The following is a 26,766-nucleotide window of genomic DNA, read 5'->3' on the forward strand; positions in this document are numbered from 1 at the left end:
GCCCCGCACCCCTTGCCCTGCCTGCAGCCAGACCCTACCTCCAGTGAGCCCCTGCCCTGCCTCCAGCCAGCCCCATGTCCACTGGTGCCCTGCAGTTCCCAGGGCATTAACCCTGCACACCTGCTTCAATGAGGGGGGCAGGGAGCAGCTGGGACCCACACATGTGCACACCACTAGGGTGACAAGACAGCAAGTGTGAAAAATCGGGACGGGGATGGGGGATAATAGGATCATATAAGAAAAAGACCCAAAAATTGAGACTGTCCCTATAAAATCAGGACATCTGGTCACCCTAGCACATCCCCAGGGAGTGGCGGGGACCCACACACGTGAAACGGAGCTCATTAATAACCGATCAACAGCATATATGATGCAATGTACATAATATATAATTTTATTATTTATATAGTTATAGAAAGTAAATAATACATGGAAGAAATGAAAGGCTTTTTTTTACATTATTTTTTTTGTTAGTCATCCCTGCCGGGGCCCCGCTGAAAATGTTCGAATTGGGCCCCGCCCTTCCTAAAGCCGGCCCTGCTGCAGCAGCCCTTGTCGGAGTGCTGGGCTCCCCACCTGAGCCCGGGCAGGGAGAAGGGCTTTTTCTCCCAGGCACTCTAGTTTGGTTAGTGCTACCCCTGCACTGTAAATTCCTGCCATTTTAGCATGAGTCCCACCCTCCTGAGCATTGTTTAAAGTCTCCCATGATCTCACAGGTTCTGAGCTCAGCTTCGCAGCTTCCCCTTGCCTGTGAACCCTCCACATGGCTTATTTTTAAGCCAGTCTCCTGGTTTTATGGGGTTTGGGCCTGACTTGTTGTTTCTGAATGCTTGCAGTTGGCCAGACTGAATCAGGAAACTTTTCTGGGTGCCTAAATATGGGTCGAGGGGCAAAAGCCCCCAGGCTTGATACAGTAAGGCATTTTTCACAAAATGTGCCTCTGTTTGGGGGGTAGGAGTGAGGCTGGGTGGGGCTAGCTGCCCCTCCGAGCACGTTTAACACCAGCTGATATTTTCTAAGATGTCAGCTTCCTTGTGGCGGGAGGCATCATCCTGGGTCCTGGTGGTTAGTCATAGACTTCATAGCTTGACTATTGGGATCATCTAGTTGGACCTCCGTCTAACCTAGGCCAGAATATAGACTGTCCCAGCTATAAAGGGCCACTGTCCTGAGAACAAGGATTCTGGGTCTCCACCTGCGAGCTCCAGGCCTACAAATGAAGGTTTGACTCTAGCTATTACTCTTGTGAAACTCCCTGGTACTAGGGTTACCATACGTCCAGATTTTCCCGGACATGTCCGGCTTTTTGGGCTCCAAATCCCCGTCCGGGGGGAAATCCCAAAAAGCCGGACATGTCCGGGAAAATTGGGACATGCGGGGCCGGCGGTGCTGGGCCGGGGGCCGGGCCGGCGGTCGGCGGTGCCAAGCCGGGAGCCGGGGGCTGGCGGTGCCGAGCCGGGGGCTGGCGGGGCCGGGCCAGCGGTGCCGAGCCGGGGGCCGGGCTGGCGGTGCGGTGCCGAGCCGGGGGCCGGGCCGGGGGCCAGGCCGGCAGTGCCGAGCTGGGGGCCGGGGACCGGGCCGGGGACCGGCAGTGCTGGGCGGGCCGGGGGTGCTCGGCCGGGGGCCCGGGGGCCGGGCCGGCACCCCAGGGCCCGAGCCGACCCAGGCTGGAGACGCCAGGGGGGCCAGACTGGGCCGCGCCTCCTCCCCCCACAGCCTCCTTACCTGCTTCAGGCTTCCCGCGAATCAAATGTTCGCGGGAAGCAGGGGAGGGGGCGGAGTTGGGGCGGGGACTTTGGGGAAGGGGCGGAGTTGGGGCGGGTGTGCGGGCGGGGCTGGGGGCGGGGGCGGGGCCCCGTGGAGTGTCCTCCTTTTGGAGGCTCAAAATATGGTAACCCTACCCGGTACAAAAACTCCAGTGAAACTGAATAGGCCTCAGTCGGCTACCGTGGCTAGGCCTCGATCACACCTTCTGTGGGTTGTTTGAATAAACAGCAATTGCTCTTGCTATGGGTTATTAGAACAGATAGCGATGACACTTTCTAGGGGGTGTTTCCATAGGCCGCAATTTTGGCGGGTTAATTGAATAGGCCCCAGTCACTCTTTCTGTCAGTATTTGAGTAGGCAGCAAGCGTCCTTTCTGTGGCTATTTGAACAGGCAGTTATCTGAACCTGTTCTATGGGTCATTTCACTAGGTAGCTGTGACCAATGGGAGTTTTCTGATGAATGATATGCATGACAGGACTTACTCGACTAAGGATTGCAACTGCAGAAGGGTTTAAATGCTGCTCCCAGGGCAAAGCAGGATCCATGAGGTGTTTGGGTCACGTAACTGCCTGGGGTGATATGAATGTGTTGTTGTGGCTGAAACTGACCCCTATCAATAGAGGATCCAGAATGACAATGGGAACCCCAAGGACCAAACAATTGATGCGTAACAATGGGAAACTCCAGCAGGCAGAACATGTGAACTCAGTAAGTGTCCTGCAGGAGGACAATGGACCAAGAGGTGACCAGAAGCTAGGATAAGAACTGGCCTTTTGAGAAACCCAGGTAAAGCCCTGCAAATCTGCGGACTATTTTTGTAGATCACAGATCTGATGTGGATACAAATTTTGTATCCAAGCAGGGCTCTGGATATAGGTTTGACCTGGGACTGACAGACAAGGGGCAGAAATTGACTGAAAAGAAACCAAGATGGTTCCTAGAGCAGGATGGTCAAGGGACCCCTGGCTTTAGCTCAGGGGGTGGGGAACCTACAGCTCATGGGCTGGGTCCAGCCCACTGCTTAATTTTATGCGGCCCACAGCAAGTCTCCGTGCAGGAGCCATAAGCCCAGAGCCTTGGCACCCCCTACGGGGCTGGAGCCACAAGCGCTGGCTCGCCCTGCTGTGGGGAGAAGATAAGGTCGGCTCCAGCTCCCGAAAGCGCCAGCATGACCCTGCGGCCCCTAAGAGCAGAGGCGATCAGGGAAACTCCGTGCGCTGTCCCTGCCCCCAGTGCTGGCTCCACAGCCCCCATTGGCTGGGAACTGCGGCCAATGGGAGCTGTGAACACAGCGCCTGTGAGCATGGGCAGCGCGCACTGCGCAGAGCCCCCTGGCCCCTCTTTCTGGGGGCCGGACATGGCGGCCGTTTCTGGGAGCAACACGGAGCCAGGGAAGGCAGGGAGCCTGCCTTAGCCCCGCTGCGCTGCAGACCGGGAACCACTGGAGGTAAGGACTGGCCGGCCGGAGCCCACACCGCGAACCTCCTGCCCCAGATTGGAACTCCCTCCCACACCCTAATTCCCTCTCAGATAACCCCAACCCCCTGCCCCAGTCCTGAGCGCCCTCCCGCACCCCAACCTCCTGTCCCAGACCTGATCCCAATCCCACACTCCAAACCCCTTGGCCCCAGCCCAGAGCCCCAAACCTTCATCCCCAGCCCATCCCAGAGCCCTCACCCCCTCCCACACCCCAATTCCCTGCCCCAGTCCGGAGCCCCCTCCTGCATCCTGAACCCCTTGTTTCTGGCCCCACCCCAGAGCTTAGGGGAAGCCCTGAACCTCCCCCTCCCTCTCCCCACCCCCACGGGGCTGTCTGTAGCCCATGGCTGATTTTTTCTGTGGGTCAATGACCCCTGATAGAAAAAAGGTTCCGCACCTCTGCTTTAGCCAGTATGGACCATGCCTTAACCTTTGCTTCTTTATTGTACCCTAAGGACTCCCCAATGGTGCGTGCCAGTTGCCTAATAAACACTTCTTTGTGTTGAAAAGGCTGCCTGGTGTCACTGTCAATACCTGCTGAGGTGCATTGATCCCTGAAGAGGGCAGAAAGTCTCAGAACTGGAGTCTATCTTAGAGCTATGGTGTGAAACAGGAGTGCTAGAGCCCAGAGGCTCAGTCTCAAAGGTGTTGAGGCCACATGGTCCCCTGAAGGAGGAGTGGGACCCCTTCGAGTTCTGGCACCCTGAAGGGATTCCTCCTTGGGCTATAGCTCCGTGACAGTAGCACTCACCTCTTCTAGGATTATTGGAATAGGCAGCAAGGACTCTGCCTTGACTAGGTATCAATTGCCTTTCCCATAGGCTTATTCGAATAGGATATGATCCCCATTTTTATGGTTATTTGTCTAGGCCTCAATCCCCCATTCGATGGTTATTTGATGAGGCCTCAATCCCCCTTTCTATGGTTATTTGTCTAGGCCTCAATCCCCCATTCTTCCCCCATTCTATGGTTATTTGACGAGGCCTCAATCCCCCATTCAATGGTTATTTGACGAGGCCTCAATCCCCCATTTGATGGTTATTTGACGAGGCCTCAATCCCCCTTTCTATGGTTATTTGTCTAGGCCTCAATCCCCCTTTCTATGGTTATTTGACGAGGCCTCAATCCCCCATTCTATGGTTATTTGTCTAGGCCTCAATCCCCCTTTCTATGGTTATTTGACAAGGCTTCAATCCCCCTTTCTATGGTTATTTGACGAGGCCTCAGGTGCTCTTTCTGTTGGTTATTTGACTAGGATGCCTCACCCATTCTGTGGTTAGTAGAACAGGCACTTATTGCCCTTTCTATGGGTTATTTTAATATAATGCAATCACCCTTTTTAACAGTTATTTCAGTTGATGTTGGTTGACATTTCTGTCACTTATTAGACTAGGTGTCAATCTCCCTTCTTTTGGTTATTTGAATCAGAAACCATTGTCTTTTCTATTGTTTATTTGACTACACACTGATTGCCCTTTCTGTCCACTACTTGAGTAGGCAGCGATCAGCCTACGACTAGGTAGCAATGGCCTTTTGAAGAGCAGCAATCGCTCTTTGTATTGGTTATTTCAATAGGTCGTTCTCGTCATCACCCTTTTTATGGGTTATTTCCATAGGCAGCGATAAGGATGGGATGGGGATCACCCTTTCCTTGTGTCATTTGAGTAGGCGGAAATCACCCTTTCTATCCGTTCTTTGGCTAAGGCTATGTACATGCCACAGCTTCGGTCGGTACAACTTGTGTTGCTTCCGGATGTGAATTAGCCACCCTCCCAAGCGATGTAAGTTACTCCGACCTAAGTGCTGGCGTGGACAACACTATGTCGGCAGGAGAGTTTCTCACGCCAGCATAGCTACCACTGCTCATTGGGGGTGGATGAATGAAGTTGACGGGCGAGCTCTCTCCCCTCGGCACTAGCAGTACCTCAGCTGGATCAGTGCAGCTGTAAGCGCGGTCGTGTAGGCAGTGCTCTAAGCAGTGATCACCCTTTCTATGTGTAAGTAACAATCGCTCTGTGTATTAGCTGTTTGACTAGGCAGCCATCGACCTCCCTACCAGTTGTTTGAATGGGCAGCTTTCACCCTTTTTGTGGGTGATTTGACCAGGTGTGGATAGCTCTTTCTGTTTGTTATTAGCCTAGGCCTCGATCGCCATCGCCATCAGTAATCTGAATAAGCCCAGAATCTGCCCGTTCAATGGTTTAGTTGACTAGGCATCAGTTGCCATTTCTATGCATTATTTCAACAGGCAGCGATCACCCTCTCTAGGTTATTTGACTAGTCAGCAATCGTCCTGTTAAAGCTATTGGAATATGTGATTGCCTGTTTATAAATGATTCCCGTAGTGATTTGACTAAGTGACGAAAGCCCTTTATGTGAGGTAGTGATTGCTCTTCCTATGGTTATTTGAATAGGCAGCGATCACGGTTTCTATCAGTTATTTGAAAGGGATCAGCTTTTCTGCTGTTTATTTGACCACACTTCGATCATCCTTTCGGTGAGTTATTTCAATAATCAGCAATCACCCTTTCTAGAGGATATTTGAATATGATACACTCAGCCTTTCTAGAGGATATTTGACTAGGTGTCAATAGCCCATTTGGTCATTTGACTTGGATGCTATCTCCCTTTCTGTGGGTTATCTGAATATGATGCTATGGCCCTTTCTGTGGGTTATTTGACTAGGCAGCGATCGCCCTTTGTATGGTTATTTGAATGGGCAGCAATGACTTGATTGATGTTTTGACTAGGCATTGTTTGGCCTTTCTATCAGCTGTTTGATTCAGTAGAGATTGCTCTTTCAGTGGGTTATTTGCCTCGGCCTTGCCAGCTCTTTCTCTGGGTTACTTGACTAGACAGCTATCGCCCTTTCTATGGGTTACCTGAAGAGGCAGAAATCACCCTGCTGTGGGTTATCTGAATAGGCAGTGATTGCCCTTTCTACTGGTTACACCAATAGGCAGTGATGGCCACATATATCGGCTATTTGACTATCCCCATTTCCAGCCTAGGCAGCGTCCACCCTTTCCATTGGCGGTGTGAACAGGAAATGAGTGTCTTTTCTAGGGTGTGTCTACAGTGCCGCTGGCAGCGAGCTTCCCAGCCTGGGCAGAGAGACATGTGCTAGTGGGTCTCAAGCTGGCACTGAAAACAGTTGTGTGGACGTTGAAGCTCAGGCCAAGCCACCTGAGCTCACGCCTACCCAGCCCCCTGGGCTTGAGCTTGGGTGGCTAGCTTGAGTCTTCGCCAGAGCTGTAGCGTCCACACTGCTAGTTATACTGGGCTAACTCGAGCCCTGCTAGCATGAGTCTGTCTGCCTAAGCCGGGAGCCGTGCTCCCAGCAGCTGTGTAGACGTACCCTAAACGTTACTGGACTGGGCAGGGAGTGCCCCTCCTGTGCTTATTTGAGTAGGTGGCGCTTGCCCTTTCTATAGGTTACTAAACCAAGCAATGATCACCCTTTCTACTGGGTATTGGCTAAGCTGTGATTGTCCTTTCTATAGGTTACTAAACCAAGCAATGATCACCCTTTCTACTGGGTATTGGCTAAGCTGTGATTGTCCTTTCTATACGTTACTAAACCAAGCAATGATCACCCTTTCTACTGGGTATTGGCTAAGGTGTGATTGCCCTTTCTATACGTTACTAAACCAAGCAATGATCACCCTTTCTACTGGGTATTGGCTAAGGTGTGATTGTCCTTTCTATACGTTACTAAACCAAGCAATGATCACCCTTTCTACTGGGTATTGGCTAAGCTGTGATTGTCCTTTCTATACGTTACTAAACCAAGCAATGATCACCCTTTCTACTGGGTATTGGCTAAGGTGTGATTGCCCTTTCTATACGTTACCAAACCAAACAATGATCACCCTTTCTACTGGGTATTGGCTAAGCTGTGATTGTCCTTTCTATGGGTTATTTTACCAGGTAGAGTTTGCCCTTTCTGTGGTTAATTTGACTAAGCAGATTTCACCCTGTCTACGGGTTATTTGGCTAAGCCAAGAACACCTAGATGGCCCTCTCTGTGGGTTATTTGACTAGGCAGCTTTCCCCATGTCTATGGGTTATTAGACTAAGCATCCATCTCTCCCAAGCAGCGATCTCCCTTTGTGTGGCTTATTTCTGTAGGCAGTGGTTGCCTTTTCTCTTGCCAGTGAGAATGGGAAGGGATCACCCTTTCTATGTGCTATTTCAATAGGCAGTGATTGCTCTTTCTATGGGTTATTTGACAAGGCAGCCTTCGCCCTTTCTCCCGGTTATTTACCAGGCAGTGATCACCCTTTCTCTCAGCTGTTTGAATCCGCTGGGATCACCCTTTCTGTCATGTAAGTGATTAGGCCTTGAGCATCCTTTCTGTGGGGTATTTCCAAATCAGCAATCACCCTTCATACTGGTTATTTGAATAGGCAGCAATTCCCTTTGCTTTTGTTTCTTAGAAGAGGAAGGGATTGCCCCTTCCATTGCCACTGGAGTAGGCAGGGATAGCCCTTTCCAGGGGTTGTTTGACAAGGCAGCCTGTCACCTAGCCCTGCACCCCCCACTTCCTGTGATTCACCGTGACTCTCAGCCAGCCAGTAACACAAAAGGTTTATTAGTCGACAAGAACACAGTCCCAAGCAGGGCTTGTAGGTACAACCAGGACCCCTCAGCCAGGTCCCTCTGGGGGGCAAGGATCTTAGACCCCAGACTTGGGGTTCCCTGCCTCTTCCCAGCCAGCCCAAAACTGAAACCAAAAACCCCTTCAGCCGGCTCTCTCCCCCTCTCCCTTTGTCCAGTTTCCGGGGCAAAGGTGTCGACTCCCCCCACCCCCCTTCCTGGCTCAGGTTACAGGCTCAGGTACCGTCCCTCACCTAAAGTCATCCCTTGCTCTCCCATCCCCCATGCAGACAGTCCAGTAAAACTAAACGACATTCCCAGGTCAATCCACCCCGCTCCCTAGTGCGTCATACAGCCATAGCCCTTTCTGTGGGTTATTTACATAGCTAGAAATCCTCCTTTCTATTGGTTATTTGACTAGGCATTTTTTACCCTTTCTATGGGAAATTTAAACAGGCATTTGTTGCCGTTCTAGGAAGACATTACCTTTCTATTGATTAGCATTGGAAGCAATGGCCCTTTGAGATTATTAGAATAGGCCGCGATCATCCTTTCTATGGTAGGTTATTTGACTAGGCAGCGCTAGGTCTTTGTGTGGATTATTTTCTTAGGCAGTGATGGCTCTTTCTGTGAGTTATTGCACTAGGCAGACATTGCCTTTTTATTGGTGACCAGAATAGGAAGCAAACAGCCATTTAATCTTAGAGTAGGCTGACTCACCCTTCCTGTGAGTTATTTGACTAAGGAGCTATCACCTTTCTGTAGCAGCGACTGCCCTGTGTCTCTTGGGGGAGTAGCAGCCAGGTCTCCCTTTGCATGGGTTGTCTGACCAGGCAGTACTGAAGAGCAGCCACCAGAGAGTATTGGTTGGAACTCCAGGTGAGGAGCTTTGGGAGAGAGAGTTGAGCTTCCTGGCTGGAGGCAGGTTGTCCTGTGACCTGGCTGAAGGTGACAGGAAGGGACTCTAAATTAGCTCACTCCTGGGCTGACTTGTAATGATCCCAGTCAGAGTTTGAGAAGTCTGCAGTGGAGCTGTGGTGACTAGGTTTTCCCGCAGTGGCCTTCGAAGAGCACCTACTGTACGGACCAGAGGACAGGGCCCTTGCAATAAGGGAGCTGTGGTAAAATTTCCAAGTGCAAAGCTGGGTGATTTGGCAGCTGCCTGAGTGGCGGGTGTAGGACACCCCAGGCCGTAAGGGATCTGTTTGCCCTGTTGGTGGGTTCTTTCAAGAGGCAGCACTCAACAATTTCTTGCAAATTTTTGAATTGTGAAGTTGTTCCCTGTTTATGGGGTTTCAAACTGGGGAAAAAAATAAAATTTTGTTCACAACATATTTTTTGACATTTTGAATTTTTGTTTTTGCCACTGAGTGCAATAAAATGTTTTTTCCGCTTTCTTCTTTCTCTTCCCTCTCCCACCTTTTTTCACTGTAATTTTCTCAACATTTCAATAAGTTATACAGTGAGAAAAGAAAAATGAAAAAACAGAAAAGAATATGGGGGAACGGGAGAAACTTAGGAAAAATTATCCCCAGAGTATTTGGTTTTGGAAAACAGAAATTAAACAAAAAAAATCATTTCATATTGTTTCTAAGTTTTCCACTGAAAAATCAAAAACTATCCCTGAAAATAACATTTTACACCAAAGCCGTGGTTCATTTTCAACTTCATCCCATTTTTTGGTGAGAAACATTTTCAGACAAAAAAATTCCACCCAGCTCCAGTGCTTTGCTCTGCCTCGCCCAGTCAAGGAGGGAATTCTGTCCCTGCTCAGGGATTCTGTAGGCTGTTTAAGACACACCATACAGAGGAGTAATAGCACTTCCCTATTACATTCCATAGGTATGAAGCACCCCATCAAGGTTCTGTAGAGCTCTCTAGGCTTCATCTCTATACCATTTATAGGACTGTTCCCTAAGGACCAAGAAAGACAATGGGAGTTGGAGTGTTTAGGCCCCTCACAGGATCAAGCCCTTAGTGATAGCAGAGAGAGGTCTAACATGATCCAATGGCTGAAGGTGAAACTAGACAAATTCAGACTGGAGATACGGTGTAGAATGTTAACACTGAGGGGAATTACCCATTGGAACAACTTACCAGGGGTCATGGTGGATTCTCCATCCCTGGCCAGTTTTAAATCAAGACTAGCTGGTTTTCTAAAAGCTCTGCTCTAGTTCAACCAGGAATTAATTCAGGGCAGGTCTCTGGCCGGTGCTATGCAGGGGTCAGACTAGATCAGTGTTTTTCAAACTGCGGGTCGCGACCCAGAACTGGGTTGTGGCATGTCAGACACTGGGTTGCGGCAGCTCTGGTCAGCACTGCTGACCGGGCTGTTAAAAGTCCCGTCGGCAGTGCTGCCCGGCTAAGGTAGGCTGGTCCCTACCTGTTCTGACACCGCGCTGTGCCCCAGAAGCGGCCAGCAGCAGGTCTGGCTCCTAGGCGGGGGGGGCACGGGCTCTACACGCTGCCTCCGCCGCGAGCACCTGCTCCGCATTCCCATTGGCTGTTCCCGGCCAGTAGGAGCAGGGGGGCGGTGCCTGCAGGCGAGAGCCACATGGAGCCGCTTGCGCCCTTCCACCTAGAGCCAGACCTGCTGCTGGCCACTTCCGGGGCACAGTGCGGTCCGCGGTGCCAGGACAGGCAAGAAGCCTGCCTCTGCACCCCCGCTGCACTGCCACCCGAGGTAAGCCCACGCCCCAACCCTGCGCTCCAATCCCCTGCCCCAGCCCTGAGCCCCCAGAAACCCAGAGCCCCCTCCTACACCCCAAACCCCTCATCCCCGGCCCCATCCCAGAGCCCGCACCCTCATCCCAGAGCCCTGATCCCCTCCCACACCCCAACCCCCTGCACCAGCCCAGAGCCCCCTCCTACACCCTGAACCCCTCATTCCTGGCTCCACCCCACAGCCCTCACCCCTGCACCCCAACCCTCTGCCCCAGCCCTGATCCCCTCCCACACCCCAAACCCCTCATCCCCAGCTCTGTTGGGTCGCAGGCATCAACAATTTTCTTCAACTGGGTCGCCAGTTTAAAAGTTTGAAAACCACTGGCCTAGATGATCACAGTGCTCCCTCTAGCCTTCACATCTCTGAACCTGTGGGTGAACCCCTGGCCTCACTAGAGTCAGTAGCTGGCGCCCATTTTGCAAGGAGAAGGCTCTCTGCAGCCTGGCACACAGAGATGACTTTTGCCCTGCATGGTTGACAAAATCCCGTTCCTTCGCAGGCTGCGGTCAGTGGTGGCCGGCCCAGAGTTGCATTTCGAGTTACATATGTGTTCTCTGTGAGCAGCAGCTCTGATCTGGTGCACACTGGGCGCTGGCCAAGGCCATGTGGTCTGAGGCTCATAGACTCATGCTCCTTAGGCTGCTGGCTGAGTTTGGCTAGCCCAGTACTCTGCCAACATCCCTACTTGCAGCCCGTGGGGATAATGGACTGGAATCCCACAACCAGGGCCCGGTGGGCATGCTCCCAGTGCGGCCAGGCTGTGCACCACCCAGGCTGTTTATACCACACAGCTGACTAGTAATGCAGCCATCTATGCCTTTTGCTTCTGTTTAGATTGCTGAGGAACCAAAGTCCCGCTGTCGCCACTGCCGAGCCAATTATCAGAAAGCTCTGGTGGCCGACACGTGCAGGCCTGAGCTTGGGAGAGCTGGGTTATAGTCCAGGCTAAAACTGTGGTCTCTCAGCAGGCTGTGCTGTGCCTTAATTTCCCTGTTTGTGCCGCACGCAGGTAGGCAGAGATCAGGGCACTAATATGGCTTCACAGCCCAGCCTGCTTATCTTATCACCAGTAAGAGCCCGGCAGGCACGTCTAGGCGCCGAAGGTACCGTGAGGCGTGTGGAGACAACTAGCCCTAGGGACTGGCGGGTTGCTAAAATCCTGTGAAATGGAGCCTCCCCAGCACAGAGCTCACATAGCAGCATCTGGCCAGAGAGCTCTGCTTTCTGTCAGGGCCGTGTTGATGTGGGAACGCCTGGAATGGGCGCAGGGAAATCTGGTCTCCACATGTTGGCTTGCAGGAGGGGCGAGAGTACTCACCACCCGCAGAGACATGAGCAATAAAGCTCTGACTCACTTTGATCCCTGCACCCCCCGGCCTCCTCTGGCTGGAGACGGCTCTGGTGCCAGGGGAGAAGCCCCCCCCCCCTTCCCCCCAGGGAGTGCTGTGGGGACGATCAGGCCCACAGTTTCTAACGTGGGCTCAACTCAAGTTGTCTCAGGCTGGGTACCAAAAATGGAGGTGCCTGAAATCAGCAGCCTCTCTTCAGCCTTTGAGTCTAAATCTTCCTCCTTCTCGATCTGCTCCTGCCAGAGCCTGAGGGGCTGGTCCCCGCCCCAGATACTGGGCTCCCCAGGCCCTGCCTGGCTCACTCTGGAGATGGAGCAGGCTGCCCCATTCCCTGCAGTCAGGCCGCTGGAGTTCCGTATTGACGTGTGGTTTGTCCAGACTTCCCACACGATGGGGCTCCCAGCCCTTCTCTAGGAGACTGTTCCACTGCAGCACGTTCCCCCTGCTCCCCAGGGGCAATGTTCCTCTCCGCACGCTGCCCCAGCCCCAGCCCCCTTGCTGACCTCAGCAGGAGCTCCCAAAGACTGACTCCACCAAAGCCTTTCATTTGGCTGTGGCCAGCACGGAGCCGGGTGGAAGCAGCTCTCACTGCAGGGCTTCAGGGGGTCCCTTGCTGAGCCTGCATTGGGGGACATGCTTTGAAACATGCTCTGCTTGGAGGTAAGCTGTGGGCAGTGCGGTCCTTGGCCTGGGGCAGAAGCTCCTCAGAGCATCAGAGAAATGGCGACCTCACCAGCTGGGAGGGTTCTGCTGCCACTACCAGGAATGTGGGGCTAGGGGTCTCGCTGCCTGGCACTACCCTGGCCCAGCGGCTGGCAGGAAGTGGAGTCTGCAAGGGCTTGCCACAGGAAGGGGTGGCTCTGAGACCGTCTCCTTTGGAGTTAAGCTTGGACAGCTCATGTTCCACAGAGTGCTGGCAAATGGGGCACTTCTGAAGTGGAGCAGAGCAGGGCTTGGAATGGCGTGGCTGGTGTGCTGGTCTTGCCTGGCTGCGGCAGGGGCCCGATGTCCCAGGGCCTGCAGGGCAGGTGGGATGGAGCTCACACGCAGGGGCTGCTGCACTCACTCCCATCTCTGTGTGTTTTCTCTTGCTAGGTGGCTATGGGCTGCCCTACAGCACTGGAAAGCTGCCTTACGGTGAGTGCTCTTTCATTCTCAGCCCTCCCGGGATGAGGTCAGGGCCATCTGCTCACAAGGGTTCAGTGACTTCCCCCTTCTAACCCTAAACGCGGCTTCCCAGCAGAGACGAGGGATGAGTCCATAGCATTGGATGAGTCCATAGCCGTTCCAAACCTCAGAGGGGTCCGTGCCAACACTCATCTGGGATGACTGATGGGAGGTATTTCCTAGGAGCTGAGACCTGTGGCCAGCCAGGCTGTGAGCTGGTACCAAATCCCCGAGCAGTTGGTGTCTAGAGAGGCCTGGCGAGCTCAGAGGAAGGTTTGCACAGGACTGCAGGCGGTTCGGGGGCTGCTCAGACATCCCGTGTGAGCCCCCAGCTCAGGAAAAGCTCTGCCTTTGGAGTGCCAGCTGCCTGCCCACACGACCTGGCCTCCCACCTTGGGAAGGTCTCAGGACGCACAGCGCCAGACACGCCAAGCAGAGAGCACTGGGGCTGCTCACTGTCATGCTGACAAGCTCCTAGCCTGGAGACGGGGGTGCTGAGCACTGCTCTCCCAGCACAAGGCAGCTTTTAACCCTCAGGCACCCGCTTCCCATCCTCTTGTGCAAAAGGGTGTCCCTGTGATTCCTGGCTGCCCGAGTGACCCTTGGGGCTGTGAGCAGTTGGGACCAGGGCAGCGCTGGTGGCCCAGCATTGGGGAAGGTGAAGATGGCTCACAGCTGCCTTTTCTCTGCCCTGCTGTGGGCCTGCATTGCCAGACCAGGGGCTCCACGAGGAGGGCAGGGCTTGTTTATCGCTGTACTTTGTTACCTGAGACCTGAGTGCAAGTCTCCCAGCCTGGAGGCCCACGCACCTTCCTGCTCCCCCCGCGGAGCAGCCGCCTCCCTGGCCCGACTAGCTGGGAAGGAAGAATGCTGACAACTGTGAACATCTCCCAGTTGGAGGCTGGCCCGAACTGGAGCCATCTCCCTTGATTCCTGGCATCCCGGCAGTGCAGGGCTGTAAGCCAGATGTGCTGAGGCCCCAGCCTCGCTCCCTCCGGCGGCTCGGAGAGCTGAGCGCTGAGGACACGCCTCACGCCGCAGCCAGCCTCACTCAGAGATGTTTGGATTGGCACCTCTGGAAATCTGGCTCCCCCTAGCAGGCTGCAGCAGGCCCTGCCCTCTGGGCTGCCCGCTCCTGTCACAGCTACCTGAGTTGTTGGGAGGGACTAACAGTCCTCTGCTTTTTGTGGTTGCAGGGTACGGACCAGGCGGGCTAGGTGTTGGTGCTGCGGGAAAGGCAGGATACCCCACGGGGACAGGTGCGCTGCTTGGCCTCTTCCCAGGGAGCAGCTCTCCGAGCCGAGGGGGCAGCTGCCTAGAGCCTCCCACGCTCCTTGGCACAGGAATCGGGCCTTGAGCCGGGCCCTGCCACTGGCCAGCCAGCCTTCCTCCCAGTCTGCTCAGACTGCGGCCGCTCTGTGGGGACGGGCATGGGGCTGGCTCTGGGGAAGTGGGGGGCTAACTCTAGAGGAGGGGAAGTGGCTGGGGCAGGGGAGAAGAGCTGACTCTGGGGGGAGGGTGCATGGAGCTGGCTCCAGGGGCGGGGGAGGTGCGTGGCGGTGGAATTCCTCTTGGTGTGGAGAAGAACCGCCCTGGGGCCAGGTGTCTGGACAGTGGTTGACTCTGAGCCTCTTCATGGGGGAAAGGCCAGGTTGCTGCAGGGCCGGCGCCAAGGGCGAGTTCCCCTCGCATCACAGGGCGACTGTGACGAACTGGGACTGTTCATAATGTGGTCTTTGAATGCTGAGTGGGGAGTGTTGGCTGGGAAGGCAGGGGAGTGTGGCCAGGATGGTCTGCATTGGGGGATGGGAGACTGGCCTTGAGGGAAGATACCTGAGCATGTAACATGAGAACCCAGGAAGGGGTTAGAGGCCAGGTGACACCTTTGCCCGGGAAACTGAACAAAGGCTGTGGGAGGGGTCGCTGGAGGGGGAGTTTTCAGAGCTGGCTGGTGATATGACTGGGAGGGAGACGGGGCTCTGACCCCTCGAAGGGGCTGTGGTGCCCTGGGACCCCAAGATGGACCTAACTGGGGGGGATCCTGTTGTCTGTGCCTGCAAGACCTGTCTTGGACTGTGTTGTCTAAATAAACCTTCTGCTTTACTGGCTGGCTGAGAGTCATGGTAAATCGCAGGAAGCCGGGGGTGCAGGGCCTTGTGTCCCCCCACACTCCGTGACAGCGACCCAAGAGGGTTTCTCTAGTTCAGTATGGTGGTGGCCGGGGGTGGGGAGTGGCCGAGGGGGCCTGGGGGCAGCTGTTCTGCTGGTATGTGATGAAGTCCAGATCCCTGAACGTCTCCATGTTTGTGTCTCCAGGAGTTGGAGCTCAGGTAGCAGCAGCTAAAGCAGCAGCTAAATATGGTGAGTTGGCTGAGCCTAGATGCCATGGTGATGGGCATGGGCCAAGCTGCTAGAGAGTGGCACTGCAGGACCCGCACCACGAAAGTGGTGTGTTTGGCAGAAGCCAGGCGGGTAACGGGCTCCCTCGGGAAGGCAGGATGGAGACGGATGGATAAACCTGCCCCTTGCAGACCCCGGCTCCATCCCTGGGCAGCAGAATCAGGGACTCCTGTTCCCTTCAGCCTGCGAAGGAGCCACGGCTGCTGCAAACCCCAGCCCTGGGGTGCCATTGTGGGCTAGCGCGCACGTGAGCAGGAGGCAGGGAGCGATGAGGCCTCGAGGCAAAAGCCTGAGACCCCCACACTGACCTGCCAACCACAGCTCTGGGGTGAGCCCCTCAGACTGTCCCTGCACCGCCCAGTACAGCCTGGCAGAGCCATTGTTGTGAGCCATGGCACTGCAGACCAGGTGGGGCCCGCAGCTCAGAGCGTGGGGCAGTGGGGAAAGCCTAGGGATGTGGAGCTGGGGGTGCCCCAGGGCAGGGTTAAGGTCCCACTGGGGGACCAGTGAACCAAGATGGACACCCGGGAGAGGGATCCCCTGAAGGCCAGGCACTGGTGTCCCATTGGGGGACTCCCAGGAGCAGAGCATGGGAGCGACTTCCCCTGCCACCCGGAGGGGGTAGGCATCATGTGTGTGCTCACACGTCCTGCACCGCTCTGGCCGGCGGGGGGCGTGTGGGCTGCTCTGTCCCAGGCCTCTCGGGCAGCAGCACGCCATTGTGGTGCTAGAATCGGCAACGATACAGGGCAACAGGGACTAATGGGCCCAGCAGAGCAGCCAGCACCTCAGTCTGGGCATGCTCCACCAGCCCTGCACTGCCAGGCCAGGCCTCGCGTCCGGCTGGGAGAGCGTGCGCCCAGTGCACCACGCGTGACATAACAACTGGTGCATGGGGTGACACAGCGAAGCCAGAGAGAACGAGGTTCCCTGCGAGCCCTGCCTAGCTGGGGGCTGGGAGACCCGGCCTCACTGTGCCGACAGGGGCACCGGCAGGGATGCCTGGTGAGCGGGGCCCCTCCGGGGCGCTGCAGGGAGCTTGCTGCTCCGTTCACTCCGGAGTGGGCCCTGACTTTGTAACCTGACCACTGATTCTCCCGGGGTTTGGGCCGTTCTGCACTCTCTGCACCAGAGTGCCAATGATCGTCTGGCTTCTGTGCTCTCTGCAGGTGCTGGCGTCGTGCCTGGTGCTGCTGGCATCCCCGGAGTCGGAGGTCTCGGAGGCCTGGTGCCCGGAGTTGGGGGTCTCCCTGGAGTTGCAGGTGTCCCAGGGGTTGCAGGTAAATGTGCTTGACTAGCCCAGCCGATGGGCCTATGGGGCTGCGTTCCCCATCTCAGAGCCCCGACTCGCCCCTTGTGACCCAGGGGCTGGAGGCCAGGCAGCAGCAGTAGCAGCAGTGTATGGTGAGTGGGCTCTGATTGTTCCCAGCAGACCCACTGGGACGAGCAGCTCCTAAGGGCTGACTCGGGCAGTCGCTGTCTGGGAGGTGCTGGGTCTCTCTTGTGGCATGCCTGGCACAGAGTATCTGTGATGAATTCGAACCATAGGGCAAACAGCTGAGCTGTGAGATAAACAGATTTATGGTGCACCTTTGACCTTTTCACCTGTCCTGAGCCCACAATCCATCTCCCCGAGACAGATCCACCTGGAGCAGTTTCAGAGGACAAAGGATGCCACGGTCCAGGGTAGGCAGGACTCAGCCCTGCCCCAGGGACAGCTCTTCTCTGTCCTGATTTAAAGCCGGGTTACCCAGCCCTGCAGGGTGAGAGAGGGAACGTTATCCCCTGCCTGCAAAGGGGGATTTCAGTGGCCTGATGGGATATTCTGCACTTGTTTCCTGCACTAGAAGGACCTCCGATATCAGACTTTAAAGCCATGATGTTTCACAACTGTTTTCTTCCTTTCAGAAGGGCTTTATGGCTCCCTCTGAGACCTGCACAGCTGAGCTCATGGGAACCCAGGCTATGGCTACACTAGACAGCTTACACCAGTGCAGCCGTGCCACTGTAGGGCTGCTAGTGCAGATAGGAAAGCGCTCGTGTCGCCTTAATGGCTCCAGCCCCTGTGAGCGGCGGTAGCTATGTCAGCGGGAGACGCTCGCTGGGGTCACTGGGGAGGTCTGTGCATTCACACTAGTGTCGCTTCAAGCAGATCTGCACTAGCGGAGCATTGATGGGGAGGGTTCCGTTCTGCTATCTGTGTGTTTCCCCAGGAGCTCTCAGCTCCACGACAGCAGCTGCATTCTCTTGGAAGTTGGGGTGTGTGTGCAATCTTTGCTTTCGAAAGCCCCGCTCCCAGACAGTGTCATGTGTGTGTGCGAGCGATGGTGAATGTGCGTGCAACACAACTCTGTTTCCCCTCCAACACCCAGCTAAGAGGCAGCCCCTGGTTTCAGTGGAGGTATACACATCAGATTCATTTCCGCAGCGACGCTGGGCGCCGGTTATGTCTGGGTTCAGTAGGGTCCTTCACACGGAGCACCCGCAAGCCGTGGCATCAGTGCAGTGCACTAGTGTGTGCACAAAGGGCCTCTGCTCCTCACTACCCAACCAGCTCCATTGATTCTCAGTCTGTCAGCCAGAGGACTGGCAGGCACATAAGGGTGTGAATGCCCTCTAGTGGCAGCTCTGAGTACAGCACCTTTGAGGGCAGCCAGCTGTGTCCCAACACTTGCTGTCTTGCCTTTTAAACACAAAGGCTAGGCAGGTTCTCCTACAGTATCACTGGTGTCACTGCCCTGGAGTGACCCGCTGTGCAAAGTGTAACCAGGACAATCAGGTCTAGGGTGCACAGCGTGCTGCAGGATCAGTGCGTTCACAGCTCCAGCCTGGCGCCCTAGCTCCCAGGGCTTTAGCCCAGAGTGCACACAGGGGTGTGTCCCGTCCCAGGCTGGGATAGGCCGGCCCTGCAGAGACGGGGCGGGCTCTGCACTGGGAGCAGCGGGAAGGCTTGAGCTTGGACATCTGCTCCCAGCTTTCTCCTGCAAAGCGCACCCCGTTTAGTCAGCCCTTTTCAGTCGTGGGTGCCCAGGGTGGATTTGGATGGAGGCAAAACTTCCCTCTTGCTCCATCATCCCTTTGTGGTGGTGATGGTGCTCCAGAACCAGTTCCTGGGCGAAGGCCTGGGAGGGGGCACCCTGGAACCGGGGCTTCCATCTCACTCCAAAAAAAGCTGCCAATCGAAGCTCGGCTCCAGCTGCACTGGTGAAGCAGGATGTTCCTGGAGCGAGAGGCCAGTCTGCTCTTCATGCCTGCCCAGGACAGAGCAGGGCGCATGGGCTCCGTTTTCCTGGACTTCCCTCCTCTCCCCTCGGAGGATTGGTTCTCCTCCCTGTGCTCCTATCTCGTGCTGTGTCTCACTCCTGTTGCTCTCTGCAGGTGCTGGAGCCCTGCCAGGGTCTGGTGGTGCTCCAGGCCTGGTGTCAGTGGAATTCCTGGTTTGGTGTCTGGAATCAGGGACATCCCAGGACCTGCAGGGGTGGCAAGTGAATGTGCTTACCGGGCTCTGCCAACCGATGTGCCTGCTGTGTTCTTTGTCTGTGTATTGTCAGGTTTCTGAGATTTCCTCTCCTTCCTTTATCCCAGGAGCTGGAAGCCCAGCGGCGGCAGCAGCGGCAGCAGCAGCAAAAGCAGCCAAGTACGGTAAGATGGCCGACTACTCCTTCAGTGCATGTGTCATGGACTCACAGATCGTGCCCACTCTTGGCCCCGTGCGGTCCATGAGGGGTGCCCCTGTTAGTGAGACAGCCCTTCGCGGGGGTCCACTCTCTCTCGGGGTCAGGCCCCTCCACCTCCTGGAGCCACATCTCTCAGAGCCTTAGCACACCTGTTTCTCGCCGTGGGCCCTCTCAGGGAGTCCACTCGCTCTGGACCCCCTGGGCCTCCATCCCCGAAGGGGTTGATGCCACCCTGTTCTCTAGACCGGAGCGACTCTCAGCCAGCATAAAACAGGAGGGTTTATTGAGGGTTGAACACAGCACAGGAAACTCTCAGGGCCTCAGGCCTGGCCTCCCTCAGCCCAGCACACCCCAGTCTCTCTGCCTCCAGGTGGGCTCTGCCTGCTCCCCCTCTCCAGCCCAGAGCACCCCCGCTTCCCAGCTGGGCATCTGAGATCACTGGCCCCAAGCTCTGCCTCTGTCCATTGTCTTCTCTCCAGGTAAACAGGGTCGTAAACCGGGGCCTCCTCTCCTCGCTTCTGTCCTCTGGCTGGAACCAGCTGGTTAGGTCACTGGGTCCTCACTCTGCAGCCCATTGTCCGCCCACTGCCAGAACTGGCTGCGTCTCTGGGTCACCAGGTCGCCAGGTCACCGGTCACTGGGGTATCCATCCTCCAGGCCATCGGCTGGGGCCCCAAGTTCTCTCTCCAGTACTCTGCAGAAACAAACTCCCTCTCCCCTCACCTTGTTAAACCAGTAATACCCAGGGAAACTGAGTCCCACCCCCTCCGCATGCAAACCATTGAAACGCCGCAGAAAACAAGAAAAAAATCCACGTCGTCACAACATGCGGCACCGTGAAGGGTCCAGTCTTCCCTTTGTTATGGGCACATATTTGCCCTTGTCACCCAGACTTGTATTCTCATCCCAAACAATGCCAGGCTTGTTTGACAGAATCTCTTCTCTGTAAGACCATGCTAAATGGTAGGCTGCCATTCTTAATACTGTCCTAACTGCATTCCATATCAGCCTTCTATGACTTTGTAGAAGATGTTTCATCCCCCTGGAGAATGAATTCCTATCCCGTCGGACTGTCCCTCTAGTATGGGGCTGAGAGGAACGGGCAGGATGGCGCAGGATGTTTACAATGCCCCTTCCTTTGGTGTGTCTGACATGACGGGAGCGCACAGCAGCGGAATTGCACTGGCCTGGCTGCACTGGGCACTTAGAGTTTGCATTGATTGGGACTGGGTTTCTCTCCTCTAATCCTGCAGGAGCGGGTGGTGTTGGAGGCCTGGTGCCCGGTGTTGGCGGTGTCCCTGGCGTGGTGCCCGGTGTTGGCGGTGTCCCTGGCGTGGTGCCCGGTGTCGGCGGTGTCCCAGGAGTTGGAGGTGAAGTTGCGTGATTGGCCCTGTCGATGGTCCTGTGGGGTTGTGTTCTCCCCGTCTCACAGCCCTGACTCTCTCTTTACTGTGTCCCAAACAGCTGGACTTCCAGCAGGAGCGGCAGCAGCAGCAGCAGCAAAAGCCGCCAAGTACGGTAAGCTGGCTCCCCCCCCCTTCTCCTTCCATGCAGCCCGTAGTGATGGGGTGCCCGCCTGTCACTCCTGGAACCGTGTAGCTCCTGGGGTCCGAGCCCAGAGACCGTCTGTCCCTTTGGGAGCAATCAGCAGAGCCACTGGCCTGTCTGGGAAGTACTCACATCCCTCCCCTCCCCGCTCCCCAGGGAGCTTCATCCTGTCCTGCATCACGCAGCACAGAGAGCACTTGCGTTTGGTCCACTGGCAATGGGGAGCAGAGTGGCCAGTGAGCGAGTTGGGAGCCCAGCCCCAGCTACAAGCCAGGCTCCCTGCAGGCAGCAGAGAGCGTGGGGAAGCCTACGACAGTGTGACGGCACAGAGCACGTTCCCCTGTCACTCTGGGCAGGCTGCTATCCTGCGGCTTAGTTTGGAGGGCTGCGGGCAAAGCCGTTTCGGATGTTGTGACGAACTGGGACTGTTCTTGCTGGGGTGTGTGAATGCTGACAGGGGAGTGTGACTAGGATGGTCTGCATCGGAGGATGGGAGTCGGCCCGAGGGAACATACCTGAGCTTGTAACATGAGAACCCAGGAGGGGGTTGGAGGTCAGGTGACTCCGGGGCCCGGGAAACTGGACAAAGGCTGTGGGGGGGTCGCTGAAAGCAGGGTGCTGGAAGCAGGCTGGAGAGATGGCTGGGAGGCAGAGATGGCTCTGACCCCCCAAGGGGGGTGGGCTGGCATGCCCTGGGACCCCAAGCTGGACCTAACTGAGGGGGGCCCTGTTGTCTGTGCCTGCAAGACCTGTCTTGGACTGTATTCCTGTCATCCAAATAAACCTTCTGCTTTACTGGCTGGCTGAGAGTCATGGTGAATCGCAGGAAGCCGGGGGTGCAGGGCCCTGAGTCCCCCAATACTCCGTGACAACTGGTGGCAGAGGTGGGATCTACTGCACCCCGTGGACGGTGCTTCCTGCAGTAAGTGACTGGGGAGCAGTAAAACGAAGGGGGATTGACGGGGACCAGGCCGGCTGAAGAGTGGGAGAGAGACGGTTATTACCCCTGGGAGTGGGTGACCAGCGAGAAGGACTTTTGCAGTAACAGGGTCCCCCGGGGGGATCGCAGCGAGTGGTCCCAGGGGCGGAGGAGTCTGCAGCTCGACCCTGGCAGAGAGGCGGTGACCTCAAGAAGGGCTGGCACACTAGGGGGCCCCCTGGGAACTGTGGGGAGCTGTGAGCACACAGGCCGGTGAGTGGCCAGCAGGAAGATGTATGCCAAGCGGCTTAAGAGCGACCTGGTGGAGCTGTGCAAGCAGAGGCGGCTGCGCATTGGGAGGCTCACCAAAGAACAGCTCATTGCCCAGCTGGAGGCGGAAGACCGCGCGAATGAACTGATCCCTGTGTCTCAGGGAAGCAGCCTGGCAAATGCAGCGCAGGCCCCAGTGTCTGTCCCAGCTGGGAGTGGTCAGCCGGCTGCTGAGGGCTTCCCGAGACCCCTCCTTCCTATGCCTAGGGGAAGGGTGGGGAGGAGCCCAGCAAATACCGAGGGCGCCGTGACCCCCCCGGCCAGCAGGGGACCCTCCTGGCGAAGCTCGCCGGCCAGCAGAGGATCCTCCCGGCGACGTTCGGCATCCGTGGAGCGGAATTGGCTGGAATGGGAGAAAGAGCTAAAACTGAGAGAGCTGGAGGATCGTGAACAACAGAGACAGCATGAACGGGAGGAGAAAGAGAGACAGAGACAGGAGAATGAGAGACAGAGACAGCATGAAGAGAGACAGCATCAGCATGACCTGGAACTGGCGAGATTGAAGGGCAGCGAACCCCCGGCTGCGGTGAGTGAGGGGGGACCCAGGACTGCACGGAGCTTTGATAAGTGCATCATGGCCCCATACAAGGAGGGGGAGGACATGGATGACTTCCTGGAGGCCTTTGAGACGGCCTGCGAGCTGCACCGGGTTGATCCCGCGGACAGACTCCGGGTCCTTACCCCCTTACTGGACCCCAAAGCCGTGGCATTGTACCGCCAACTGGGAGAGGCAGAGAAAGGGGACTACGAACTATTCAAAAAGGCCCTGCTACGTGAGTTTGGGCTGACTCCTGAGATGTACCGGGAAAGGTTCCGGAGTCAAGATAAAACCCCTGAGATCTCATATCTGCAACTAGCCGTCCGCATGGAAAGATACGCCAGCAAGTGGGCTGGTGGGGCCCAGACGAAGGAGGACCTGATTAAACTGCTGGTACTGGAGCAACTGTATGAGCGGTGCCCATCCGACCTGAGGCTGTGGTTGGTGGACAGAAAGCCAGAGAACCCACGACACGCCGGGCAGCTGGCTGATGAGTTTGTAAAGAGCCGGTCAGGGGGTGGCAGGGAGGAGCCCCAAAGGAACAGGCCCGCCGCGATGCAGAGAGAGAGTCACCCTGGGACCTCCCAAAGGGGGAATATGGGGAATCCCCTCCCACGGGGAATGCCCAGCCTCAGGGACAACCGACCGGCTCGAGGGGACCCACAGGACATGAGCTGCTATTACTGCGGCCGAAGAGGCCACGTTCGGGCCCAGTGCCCCAAGCTCAAGGACAGACTGAGCAGACCGAACCCGCATAGGGTTAACTTGGTAGAGGCCCAGACGGACGAGGGGCAGGCTTCTCACGCAAGAGGGGCTGGCAGCTTATCAACTGCTCAAGAGAGAGAAGGGCCCCAGGCCAGCTCCTCTAGGGGGCTGGATGCCCCAGACTCAGGGTTTTTGGTTTATACGGTGGGCGCGGGGCTGTCCCTCCGGAGAGAGTACCTTGTTCCCCTGGAGGTGGATGGGAGGAAGGTCAATGGATACTGGGATACGGGCGCAGAGGTGACGCTGGCCTGGCCCGAGGTGGTGGCCCCAGATCAGGTGGTGCCCGACTCCTACCTGACCCTGACGGGGGTGGGCGGAACACCAGTCAAAGTGCCCGTGGCAAGGGTACACCTGAAGTGGGGGGCCAAGGAGGGCCCCAAGGATGAGGGGGTACACCCGTATTTGCCCACTGAGGTGTTGATGGGGGGGGACCTGGAGAACTGGCCAAGCAACCCCCAAAAGGCACTGGTTGTGACCCGCAGTCAGAGCCGGCGAGGGGCCCTGCGCCCTGGCCTTGGGGGGGGTGCCTTGCCTGAGGCGCAGGACCCTAACCTGGTGGGGAGGGAACGCCCAGGGACACGGCTCAGGGAGGCTGCAACTTCAGACCCAGCGGGCGAGAAAGAGCAGGTGGCCATCCCTGTCCCAGCTGCTGAGTTCCAGGCCGAGTTGCAGAGAGATCCCTCCTTGCGGAAGATAAGGGACCTGGCCGACCTCAATGCGGTACAGACCATGGGACGAGGTGGCCGGAAAAGGTTCCTGTGGGAGAAGGGGTTCCTGTACCGAGAATGGGCTCCCCCAGGGAAAATGGAGTCAGGGGGGATCAGGAGGCAGCTGGTGGTACCCCAGAAGTATCGCCGCCAGCTGCTGTGCCGGGCCCATGACATTCCCCTCTCAGGGCACCAGGGAACCTGGCGTACCCAGCAGAGGCTGCTACGGAGCTTTTACTGGCCTGGGGTCTTTGTTACTGTCCGACAGTACTGCGGATCCTGTGACCCCTGTCAGAGGGGGAGGAAGGCCTGGGACAAGGGGAAAACAGCTTTAGGACCCTTGCCCAGCAATAAGGATCCTTTCCAGAGGGCGGCTCTAAACCAAGAGAGCCCAAAGCACAGACCTCCAGACTGGAGCGCTGGGAGAAGACCACAGCCCAGTTGGAACCCCAGAGGTATGGGGGTGGGAAAAGGGCACAGGCCGCATAAACCTTCCCACATGCGAACTGCGAGTGCCATCAAGCACCCCGACCTAAGGGGGGGCGTGAAACTGAAGGGGCCTGGTGTAATTCCCACCAAGGAACTGGAGGGATGCGGGGGCATCCATGGGAACGGGGGTAGGTTCGAACTTCCCCAGGTCACTGGCTAAAGTGACCCCGCTCAGTTCGGTCTCGAAGGGGGGAGAGATGTGACGAACTGGGACTGTTCTTGCTGGGGTGTGAGAATGCTGACAGGGGAGTGTGACTAGGATGGTCTGCATCGGAGGATGGGAGTCGGCCCGAGGGAACATACCTGAGCTTGTAACATGAGAACCCAGAGGGGGTTGGAGGTCAGGTGACTCCGGGGCCCGGGAAACTGGACAAAGGCTGTGGGAGGGGTCGCTGAAAGCAGGGTGCTGGAAGCAGGCTGGAGAGATGGCTGGGAGGCAGAGATGGCTCTGACCCCCCAAGGGGGGTGGGCTGGCATGCCCTGGGACCCCAAGCTGGACCTAACTGAGGGGGGCCCTGTTGTCTGTGCCTGCAAGACCTGTCTTGGACTGTATTCCTGTCATCCAAATAAACCTTCTGCTTTACTGGCTGGCTGAGAGTCATGGTGAATCGCAGGAAGCCGGGGGTGCAGGGCCCTGAGTCCCCCAATACTCCGTGACAGATGTGCCGGTCAGTGAATTCCCAGAGCCCCTCATGATCTTTTCAGCTCCATCATCAGCCTGTGTGAATCCACTTCATACATAACGGCCTCAGTTCCCAGTCCATCAAGTGCACGCTGCAGCATGCAAGAAGGCAGAGAGGGGCCACCTGGTCCCAGAGGGACCTATCGTCAGCATTGTAAATTAAAGTTCCCCCCTGCACGTTATCTTAGTTTGGGACCAAGTGCTGAGGATCTGGGAGAAACAATTGACCCCCGTTGGCCACCCAGTTTGTCTGCGCTCTGACCGGGACCCATGAAGGCTCCAGTCCTCCCTTTGTTATGGCCACATAGTTGCCTTTGTCTCCCCAACTGTATTCTCCTCACATGCTAAGACCATGCTAAATGTCATGGTGCCATCCTTAATACTTTCCTGACTGCATTTCGTATCAGCCTTTCCATGACCTTGCCCAGGATTGCTGTCAGGCTACCTGGCCTATAGCTACCCAGGTCATCCCACTTTCCCATTTGAATACTGGCACACATTGGCATTTTTCTAGTCTTCTGGGACTTGCCCAGGTTTGAAGATGTATTACATAGCAACATCAACAGCTCTGGGACCACCTTGGCCAGCTCTTTTAAAACTCTTGGGTGTAAATTAGCCAGTCTGGCATGTTTGTATAACTTTAGCAGTTGCTTTTTAACATCCTCCCTAGTCCCTGCTGGAGTAGAAGATGTTTCATCCCCCTGGAGAATGAATTCCTATCCCGTCGGACTGTCCCTCTAGTATGGGGCTGAGAGGAACGGGCAGGATGGCGCAGGATGTTTACAATGCCCCTTCCTTTGGTGTGTCTGACATGACGGGAGCGCACAGCAGCGGAATTGCACTGGCCCGGCTGCACTGGGCACTTAGAGTTTGCATTGATTGGGACTGGGTTTCTCTCCTCTAACCCTGCAGGAGCGGGTGGTGTTGGAGGCCTGGTGCCCGGTGTCGGCGGTGTCCCTGGCGTGGTGCCCGGTGTCGGCGGTGTCCCTGGCGTGGTGCCCGGTGTTGGCGGTGTCCCTGGCGTGGTGCCCGGTGTCGGCGGTGTCCCAGGAGTTGGAGGTGAAGTTGCGTGATTGGCCCTGTCGATGGTCCTGTGGGGTTGTGTTCTCCCCGTCTCACAGCCCTGACTCTCTCTCTACTGTGTCCCAAACAGCTGGACTTCCAGCAGGAGCGGCAGCAGCAGCAGCAGCAAAAGCCGCCAAGTACGGTAAGCTGGCTCCCTCCCCCTTCTCCTTCCATGGGGAATTCCTGGTATAGAGGGAATCTGTGCGGTGCAAGGCTGGCTGAGTTGACTTTGCACCCCCAGCTGGCTCTGCCATCTAGAGCTGGGCGAGTCGGGGCGTATTGGGGAAGAAGAAAGGTGGTGTCAGGTGAAGGAGAGGAAGGGCACTTCGGCTGAGGGAGAGGAGAGGTGTGTCAGGCCGTATTGGGAGTGTCAGGTGACGGAGGGGAAGGGTTGTCAGGTAGAGGGGTGTGTTGGAGTGGAGGAGGGGGTGTCAGCAAGGGAGGGGAAAGGCAGCCGTGGGACGGGAAGGGCATGTTCGGTTGGAGGAGGGGGTGTCAGGTGGGGAAGGAGAGAGGGGGTCAAAGTGAGGGAAAGGAGGGCATCTCCCAGAGCTAGGTT

General features: G+C 56.4%; 1 protein-coding gene across 5 annotated transcripts in view; it reads left to right on the forward strand.

Annotated features, from left to right (window-relative positions):
• ELN (elastin) overlaps nt 1-26,766 on the forward strand; it is a 103,017-nt gene that overhangs the window by 35,129 nt on the left and 41,122 nt on the right. For all 5 annotated transcript variants that reach the window (XM_054008267.1, XM_054008264.1, XM_054008266.1 and 2 more), the window contains 9 exons: nt 13,016-13,057; nt 14,284-14,346; nt 15,404-15,448; nt 16,657-16,767; nt 19,073-19,129; nt 20,418-20,534; nt 20,629-20,682; nt 26,055-26,201; nt 26,296-26,349. In XM_054008267.1, coding sequence (XP_053864242.1) covers nt 13,016-13,057; nt 14,284-14,346; nt 15,404-15,448; nt 16,657-16,767; nt 19,073-19,129; nt 20,418-20,534; nt 20,629-20,682; nt 26,055-26,201; nt 26,296-26,349 — 690 coding nt within the window. The remainder of the gene's footprint in view (nt 1-13,015; nt 13,058-14,283; nt 14,347-15,403; nt 15,449-16,656; nt 16,768-19,072; nt 19,130-20,417; nt 20,535-20,628; nt 20,683-26,054; nt 26,202-26,295; nt 26,350-26,766) is intronic.

This window comes from Malaclemys terrapin, chromosome 18 (genome assembly GCF_027887155.1).
Source record: "Malaclemys terrapin pileata isolate rMalTer1 chromosome 18, rMalTer1.hap1, whole genome shotgun sequence".
Taxonomy (NCBI): Eukaryota; Metazoa; Chordata; order Testudines; family Emydidae; genus Malaclemys; species Malaclemys terrapin.